General features: G+C 35.9%; 1 protein-coding gene across 1 annotated transcript; it reads left to right on the forward strand.

Moving 5' to 3' along the window:
• The first annotated feature begins 1,078 nt into the window (after positions 1-1,078).
• LOC127252654 (probable LRR receptor-like serine/threonine-protein kinase At2g16250) lies at positions 1,079-8,499 on the forward strand. The gene is made up of 5 exons (XM_051276935.1): positions 1,079-1,580; positions 1,655-3,763; positions 4,835-4,963; positions 5,230-5,252; positions 7,337-8,499. Exons 2-5 carry the CDS (start codon positions 1,806-1,808, stop codon positions 7,984-7,986), a joined length of 2,760 nt encoding a protein of 919 aa, XP_051132892.1. The 5' UTR covers positions 1,079-1,580; positions 1,655-1,805; the 3' UTR covers positions 7,987-8,499.
• The last annotated feature ends 1,291 nt before the right edge of the window (positions 8,500-9,790 follow it).

The following is a 9,790-nucleotide window of genomic DNA, read 5'->3' on the forward strand; positions in this document are numbered from 1 at the left end:
AAGATAAGTTATAAAAAAAATATTTATCCCAAAATAGAAAAACACACCCAACAATTGAGCAAAAAGAATAGTATAATCGTATGGCTCCGATTATTTGTGGATTTTCAATGCGTATCTTACTATTTGTTAATTATTTTTAATTAGAATAAAAATTAATTTTATATTAAAAAATATAACATTAATATAGGAGACAAAATAGGTGCTGAGTAAGTCAAATCAAATTTGATCATATTAATATATATATAATAACCACATATAATATAAATATATTATTATATATGCAATATTTGTTATTTACCATTATGATAAAGACTGATTGGGTCAAATCGACATATTTGATTCAATTAGTATGAAAAATTTGTTACTATTATTTCTTTTTATATATTTCACTATTCTTATCAATAATTAATAATTTTTTTTATATATCTCATTTTACATTTGACCTATTTTACTTTAATAATATAATATTAATATATTTTTATTTTTTTTATATCCAATTAAAAGTACATAATTTTACTGTGAATAAAAAGAATATCTTTTATAATAAAAGAACATCAATAATAAGATATTTTACTAAAATAAAAATAAGAATATTTTTTGAATGATACTTATAAAAAAAAAAAAAAAACATAAATTTAAATTATACTCCAGGAGCATTATTTTTAAGACATATTTTGAATATATTTCTTTATTACTACTATATACTTAAAAAAAAAAAGGCACAACAAACTCTAAATATGACACTTCAATTGAAATGTCCTAACCAGAAACAGTTTTACATGTCACAAAATGGTAGCCACTCCCTGGAGTCGAATTCCCCATTAAATTAGCGTACACCAATATCAGTGCCAAATTTCAGAACGTGTATCGTATCTGGACTCCAAACTCCATGGAGTTGCAAAGATTGTTGTCTCCCCTATGGGAGTATAAACTTACTCCCGGAGTCAGAATCCTGATCAATCTGCACCATTCATAAAGGGGTTCGAGAGGTACCGATCAAACTGGAGCAGACAACCTAAACCCTGACAAGTTTAATCTCTGCCTCTGTTGTAAGGGCTAGTTTATTGGGCGGGATTTTCGGCGGTCAAACCCCTAATCGGATCCGAACCCGGATATGCTTACCTAAACAACTGTACTCGTTTTTTTTAAAAACCCGACCCAGTCGGCAGGCGCCGGCGCCGGCAAAAGGCTGCTGAAGTTTAAAGGCGCATGAAAAAGAGAGAGAAAGAGAAAAGGGATATTTTTTTTTGGGGTTTTCTTGAGAGAGAAAGAGTGAGACGAGAGAGATTTGTGTGTGATTTCTCTCTCTACAAGCATCCATTGTCATCATCACTCGCTGCTTCTGCTAATGCATTCAGTATTTTCGCCATTTTTTCAATCTATCCCCACCTAAAACCCCAGAATTGTTGACTTATTTCTTGCACTCGAGAAATCCCCTCTTTCCGAACTGGACCAAAATTGGAGATACGTTCGTTCACACACGTGCTTGTGTGTTGTTGTTATTGAGTGACATGGAAACTGTTTGAGTGAAGAAACAAACAAATCCGGGACTGATTCTGATGATTCGTTTCTGTGCCAAGGTAATCAGTAGTATCACTCCGCTCCGGAGATATCCATCTTTCTGTTTAATTTGATCTCTTTTCCATTCTCACAGCAACGTCTGCCTATCTATGTGTTTATCAAAAAATGCGCGCACTGAGAATCCCTAGATTCCCAGCGTTGCAGCCGCCTCTAGCTTTCTGATTCCTGGGATTCGGAAAATCGAGGCTGATTTTGTGGCGAAGTTCAATGAAGTTGCAGCAGCAATGGTGGATCGGTGGAGCCGGATAGTTGCTATATGCGTGCCGTTATTTTTCTTTCTCTTTGGTCGTACATTAGAGCAGCAATTGTTGGCATCCTGGGACGAGAGATTAGCATTGCTTCAATTGAGATCTTCGTTAGGGCTGAGAGCGAAAGAGTGGCCCATAAAAGCGGACCCGTGCACAGAATGGATGGGTGTACATTGTTCTACTGATGGTAGAATTACAGGGATCAACATTTCCGGGTTTAGGAGGACCAGGAAGGGAACGCAAAACCCTCAGTTTTCAGTGGATGCCCTAAGAAACCTCACCCTTTTAACTTCATTCAATGCCTCCAATTTCCAGTTGCTGGGGTCAATCCCGCAGTGGTTTGGGTTGCAGCTTGCTTCATTGCGGGTGCTTGATCTTAGGTCTTGTTCGATCGATGGGGTTATTCCGTCAACTCTTGGCAATTCTAGTAGCTTAGTTGAATTGTATTTGTCCGGTAACAACCTCACGGGTGAAGTACCGTCTAGTTTAGGTCAGATATTGGGGCTTTCTGTGCTTGATCTCTCGCAGAATAGGCTTACAGGGAGTATTCCATCTACATTTGCATCTCTGGGGAACCTTACTAAGCTGGATATGTCGTTAAATCTTTTTGGGGGATCAATTCCTTCCGGAATTGGGTCTTTGTCTAGGTTGAGGTTCTTGAATCTTTCAGGGAACAGTTTCTCTTCTATGCCTGACCAGCTTGGTGATCTGTCTAATCTGGTTGAGCTTGATATTGGCTTTAATGCTCTGTCGGGGTCTGTGCCTCCTGGTTTTAGGGGGTTGAGAAGCTTGCAGCGGATGGTACTTGGAAACAATTTACTTTCAGGACGGTTGCCTGCTGATCTTTTTACTCCATTGACTCAGTTGCAGTTTGTGATTTTGAGGCATAATGATTTTCGTGGTGATTTTCCTAGGGCGTTGTGGTTGATTCCCTCGTTGCGGCTTCTTGATGCGTCATTTAATAATTTTACTGGTGAGCTGCCAAATGTCACTTCAATAGCTAGTTCTACTGCTGCAGTAGCAGTAGCTAACATATCACACAATTTGCTCTATGGAGAGCTTACACCTGTGATTGGGAGGTTTGGCGTTATCGATTTGTCAGGCAATTATTTCCAGGGCCCAGTTCCAGGTTATGCACGTGGCGATGTAACTGTTCGAGGGAACTGCCTCCAACACGCGACTGGGCAAAGGAGTGTGACCGATTGTGCCTCATTCTACGCAGACAGGAATATGGTATTCGATAACTTTGGAAGGAATAATGGCACACAACCTTCTCCAAGATCTAACAAGAAGAGTACCAGGATTATTATCATTTTAGCTTCAGTCCTGGGAGCTCTTGTGCTGATTGTGCTTCTGGTACTAATCATTGTAGTGCTGATCGCATGCAAGCGCCGCAGAAGGGGCACAACAGCAAACCAAGTAACGGGAGGCGTGGAGCCCACTCCAGCTGCTGCAACTCCTCGGAATACTGCAGTTCCGTTGAACCTCTCAGCTCTTGGAGATGCATTTACGTATCAGCAGATTCTTCAAGCGACAAGTGAATTCAGTGATCCAAATTTAATCAAGATTGGCCATTCTGGCCATCTCTATTATGGAAAACTTGAAGGTGGAATCCCAGTAGTAATTAAAAAGATAGATTTGAATTCAGCAGCAAGAAAGGAAAGCTACATGTCAGAGTTGGATCTTTATGGCAAAATTTCCAATCCTAGATTGGTCCCCTTATTGGGCCATTGCCTGGAAAATGAGAATGAGAAGTTTCTTGTCTACAAGCACATGCCAAATGGAGATTTGTCCAGTTCTTTGTTCAAGAAATCAAATTCAGACAATGATAGTTTACAGTCACTGGATTGGATAACTAGACTTAAAATTGCTACTGGAGCTGCCGAGGTTCTGTCTTACTTGCATCACGAATGTACCCCCCCACTTGTTCACAGGTACTGGATCCATTTGTGGGTTGACATAATGAGAGACCACGAATATATATGATAGGCTTAGATTTATCGTTATCGCTCCTATGGTGTCTATACTTGCTAATATAAAGTTGTCTATTTGATAAGCAGAATATATCTGAAGTCATTTAGCTCACTTTGTAGTTGATGCCGAAAATTTTGCTTATGCTATTTTGCAATTTCTCTAGCATGTGAATATTTCCATCAGTTCTCTCCATATTAGGCTATCAGTTAGGTGTCTATTGAAATTTGATGGCCCAACCCGTACAAGCATAAGTGGAACCCGAAGAGTTGCTATTCATTGTTTGGCATTTCTGATTTTATACATGTTTAGACAATATTATTGATTTAGGTCCTACATATATCAGTCAACATGTGTTTTTAGATGAAGGTTTAGTCTTGTTTTGGATTGTGCTTGCACACATACATAGATAGTCAGTTGCATTTCAACTGTTGTTTGATTATCTATCGTGTAATAGATCAGCATAACACCAAAAGTCGTAGAGATGCAGCATGGTTTTTGTAAACAAGATCCAAATTGTGGTATCAAGCACCAAAGATACTTTCTCCAACACATAGCTGTACATATATTGTGAAAAATATGCTTCCCTGCAAATTAACTGCCCAGTATTTTCTGGTAAAAACTATTATATATATTACTTGTAATTTCATTTAAAACTGGTCATGTTTAGGGGTTTTTGTTGTATCACTCATGTCTGCTTTATTACGTGGGGTTGATAAATCCGACTTTTTTTTAAAAAAAAATCCTTGAATGGTACATGGGTGAAGGTTGCATAATGTATATAGATCAAAACCCTTAGGATGTCACAAAATAGGTGCAAAGATACAGAAGAGCAATGAATAATATCTCCAGGAACTTCTGAATGCTTGTATAGAGGTCCTAGAACTGTGAGCTTAGATTGTACATGATCTCGCTCTTTAAGATTATGTGTATTCTGTAGTTTCTTTGTCTTTGCTATGGGTATTATTTTGCTTTGGACCCTACTGCTATTCTCATTTTGGAAAATTGAGATTTTATTTTTTGTGTTACTGAAGGGATGTCCAAGCCAGCAGCATACTCCTTGATGATAAATATGAAGTTAGGTTGGGAAGCCTCAGTGAGGTTTGTCCTCAAGAAAGTGAAACTCATCAAAGCAGGATCTCAAGGTTGCTCCGCTTGCCCCAGTAAGTAAATCTTGCAACCAAACCAAAAACCCGCAGATGTTTAGCCTTTTGACTGCATAAAAGTCTCCATCCTCGTCAAAATTACAACTTTTGGTACTAAAAGAAGAAACCTAAGGAAACATTGAATTTTCCTTTCTTATGGCATTGAAATAAACGAGAAGTGCGTCTACTTTTAATATCCAATGAAAGCAGTGTTTTTCATTTCAAATATTAATGTCCTATGTACTCTTCTTCGCTGATATTTTTATTATTTGCTTCTTTTGCAGGTCATCCGATCAAGCTGCATCAGGTATGTCTGATTCCTTCAATTATTGCATTTATTGTTTTCATGTTTTCTATTCTCTGTGCATGAGCATGACACTTGAATCTCTATGTGATTCTTAACATGAGTTGATGCCATTATGGCACTTACAATACGAAGATTGAAGTCAATGTCTACAATAATTATATTGAAGTTGAACACACGTGTTTCTTCATTTATGAATACCTGGCTGTGTTTTATGATCTATGCTTGTGACACGTGCTTATTACGCATTGAGTCATGACTCATTTCATAAATTTCCTGAGTAAGACTTGTTCATGTCCTAGTTTTCAATAATTGAAACTTACATGAACAAGGCTTTAGACTTTATAATTAATACTTTATTGCATAGTTATGCTTGTGATCTTTTTGTCCATTCCCACTTTTTTGGTGATTTGTTTCTTAAAATGTCCCATTTATGTTGACCTTGGTATTAAATTTTTTGGTACAATTAAATGTATAAGAATTTTTGTATGATTTTGGGAGAGATTGTGGTTTCCTGTAGAATGAGTATATATGAAATAGGAAATATATAAATTGAATTATATGATTCATATGTTTGGTTTTCCACAAGGAATGTAAATAAATGGTATGATTTGTAGATATAAATTGTACAAGATTTTTATCTACATGTTTCCATAAATTTAGACCTCAAGAATATTTATATCAATACAATTACATCTTATAGTAATGTTTATATTATATCCAATAGTCTCATGCAAAATGTATTGCTATTAATATATGGATTATATAAGATATGTTTTGGCGACTATTCTTATATGATTCATCATATTTTTTCCCTTTAAACCGTAAGACATGAAACACCTAATTTTCATTTAAAGCCCCCAAAAATGGTTATAAAAATGGGTGATCCCTATAGATCCTGCGTCGGATTGCTCTGACTCCAGCGCCAAGGATTACATCCATTTATGCATATATTTTGGTCCAAAATATTATTATCAAGAAAACTCTCCCAAAATTATGTTAGTTGATATTGATATACAATCTGTTTCTACTATACAAAAGAACTCATTGAAAATTATATACATGATTATTATAGCAATCTTTTATTAGAATAGTGCCATCTGTATAATATATAGAGGTATTGTAATGCTGTTAAAAATTAATATATTATACTTATTAGTTATATGATATATGTCTGATAAGACATCAATTGCATATTGTTGCCTAGTATCCGCGTCTATGATGCATAAGTGAGATTCAAATAATAAATGATATATGAAGCTTGTGCTTGTAGTATATATTTGATTGTGTATAAATTATATGCACGTGGATATAGTTCTTGCATAATTAAGCTTCTGACTTGCTTCTGCTTTAACCATGTATTTAAATTCTTGTATTAAATCCTAAGTGTTTTTCGTATTTTTTTTTTTTTTTCCTTGAAAGTCTTAGTTGTAATTGTTTTTGTTTCAGAGTTGCATCTATCTTGGCTACTTGCTACTTTAACTGAAGATTGCCTTAAAAGGGTGAATCTGATTATAAATTTCTTTGGCTAGAAGGAACAAGTACTGCCAGATTTGAAATCAAGAGCTCAAAATATATAACGGATATTTTGTACTGAAAATTTTGATTGTGGGGTTGCAAACTATGTAAATGTGTATTTTCCCCCTCTTTTGGCTAGAGGGCTGTTTGAACTATGGGTGCTTTTTGACCTTACACTGTATCAATAAAATGTGCTTTGTTACCATTTCTTTTTGTTATGACTTTAGAAATAACAAATAGGAATTATTTATAATACACTAATCGTAAATATGCTCCTAATTGGGGTTTTAACGGAGCCTGGATACTTCATTTTTTAGTCCAACAAGAGCCAACCACAAATCATTCTAATTGATAATAAAACAATGAATTCCTTCAAACAATGCATCAAATTGTACATAACACTCCAATTTTTTTAAATGATTTAAATTTCTCTGTTTTTTGGCGAAATATCAATAAAGTGTGGTTTGTTACCTTGCTTTGTTTCTTCAATTATTTCCTCGTCTGATCCTATTTCTTAGTGTGGAATAATGTAATTACTGACTGACTCTTCCATCTTAATGCATGAGCAGGTACGCCTACAGCAACGTGTGCTTATGATGTATACTGCTTTGGGAAGGTATTGCTCGAGCTGGTAACTGGTAAGCTCGGAATCAGTTCAAGCCCAGATGGGGCAATGAAGGAATGGTTGGATGCAACATTACCTAACATTAGTATATATGACAAGGACCTTGTGACAAACATCATAGATCCTTCACTTATCATTGATGAGGATCTGCTGGAGGAAGTCTGGGCCATGGCAATTGTGGCCCGGTCATGCCTCAACCCGCGGCCCGGTCGGAGGCCATTGATGCGCTACATTCTTAAAGCATTAGAAAACCCTCTTAAGGTGGTAAGAGAAGAACAGCCGAGCTCTGCACGCCTCCGAACCACATCCTCAAGAGGATCATGGAATGCTGCCCTTTTCGGAAGCTGGCGGCACAGCTCGTCGGATGTTGCTGGCACTTCTCATAAAGTGGAGGGTGGCGGAAGTTTCAAGCAGATTGGGGTGACGACAGGGTCCCAAGGAAGTGGCGGGGGACATAATGGGGATGGCCATGGAAACGGAAACAGTAACAATGGGAACTCATCGTCGGCCAGACGCCATTCCAAGGAAATCTTCCCGGAGCCTGTAGAAGATGAGGACATAGAAGGAGGGCGTGGGCGGGGGCGGGCCAACTGACTGATCTGATCTGATCTGATCTGATGATGACATAGACAGAGAGAGACAGAGACAAGTAAGGTACAAAAAGGATAAGAAAGAAATTCGTTCTTGATTCGATTCTTTGGTAATAACATGGCAGATATTGATATTGATTATTGATTTTGAATTTGGTTTGGTGGTTTCTTTGTTGGGAGGGAGGGAGGGGAGATTTGTTGCTGCCTGCTACATGTATATTAAGTATTATTATTCATTTTTCTTTGGTGGATTAGATGGAGATGTTTTAGATGGAAAAATTTGGGAAAAGCCGAAATTGAAATTGGAGTTTGATGATGACGATGATTACTGGTTGTGAGGTTTCTGGGAAAACCATTAGATTCATTCACCAATCACCATCCTTTGTTTTGTTTGTTCAATTATTCTTATTATTACTTGGGGTGTTGGTTGGAATTGGATTTATTTATCAACGATGCACTGACTTGACTAATTTGTTTGGTCAGATGATTGATGATTTTGTTTTGTGTAATGCGTGCCATTCCCATGAATTAGGAGGTTGAAACACGTGTGTGTTATTTGTTTTTTCTTTTAACTCCAAAAAATTTGAAAAATATTTGATTTTATAATTTTGCCCCTTCGGTTGTTTCATATATTGATTTAAGAGTTCCATCGTTTCCCCGTCTTCTCCCTATGCCATGCCGATTACGTTGTCTGTCCCTCAACATCGTAAATTAATATCTCTTCATCGGAACGTGCTACAACACTCTAGTCTTTATCGATTCGATGATATACCACACCTTCCTTCCTTGCTTGGCTGGCCAAAATAAATTGGATGTTGAGTAGCTTGCTTATACTTGTATTCATCGTATTTTAAAAGAAAGAAGAGATATTTGGGTACATCATAGTCTACCTCTGCAATGCCATTACAAACCCATAACATAAAAAACATTGATATTTCCATTAGCCATTACACCACCACACTATGTCCTTTTCTATTCATCTCTTGAATAATACATGGCCATGGCCATGGCGATGGCGAGTACCTCATTTCATTGCATGCCGGGAGAGTTCACCTCCCTAAACTATCTGTTTCTATTGCTAGTAGAATTACCATTCCTAAAGTTCACGCCCCTGACATTGATCATTCTTAATTCCGTTTCTAAATTACACTATTGAAACAGATGAATTTAGCTTTGAAATTGTCTTTGAATTTTTTCGAGACTATGAATATATATAAATATTGAAAAATCCAAGATCATTTAAAATAGTATCAAATTTTTCGAAGCCATATTAAAAATATACTTTATTATATTGAATGATCTCGAAATTTCCGAGACCATATAAAACATATTTATAATATTGGATGGTCTCATAATTTCAGAAGTCATATTATATATATTATTTTCTTATGTGGAGAAGATTCGAAAATTTTCGATCGTTTGAAATGATCTCGGAATTTTTGAAGTCATATTATATATATTTTTTCATTATATTGAAAAGGCTCATAAATTTCCGAATCCATCTAAATAGTTTCAAAATTTTCGAAGCCATATTATTTATATATTATAGTATTTTATTAAAAAGGCTCAACTTTTTCGAAGTTTATTTGAAATGGTCTTGGAATTTTCAAACTTTTATTATATATATTATTTCATTTTAATAAGAAGACTTAGAATTTTTCGAGCCCATTTTAAAATGGTCTCGAAATTTCTGAATCTTTATTATATATATTTTTTTATTTTTTTAATAAAAAAAGCTCAGAAAATTCTAAAACTGTTTTAAATGAATTCGAAATTGTTTAATCTTTATTATATACTCCCTCCATCCA

The sequence above is a fragment of the Andrographis paniculata genome, unplaced genomic scaffold, assembly GCF_009805555.1.
Source record: "Andrographis paniculata isolate CXL003 unplaced genomic scaffold, ASM980555v1 Contig46END, whole genome shotgun sequence".
NCBI classification, from domain to species: Eukaryota; Viridiplantae; Streptophyta; class Magnoliopsida; order Lamiales; family Acanthaceae; genus Andrographis; species Andrographis paniculata.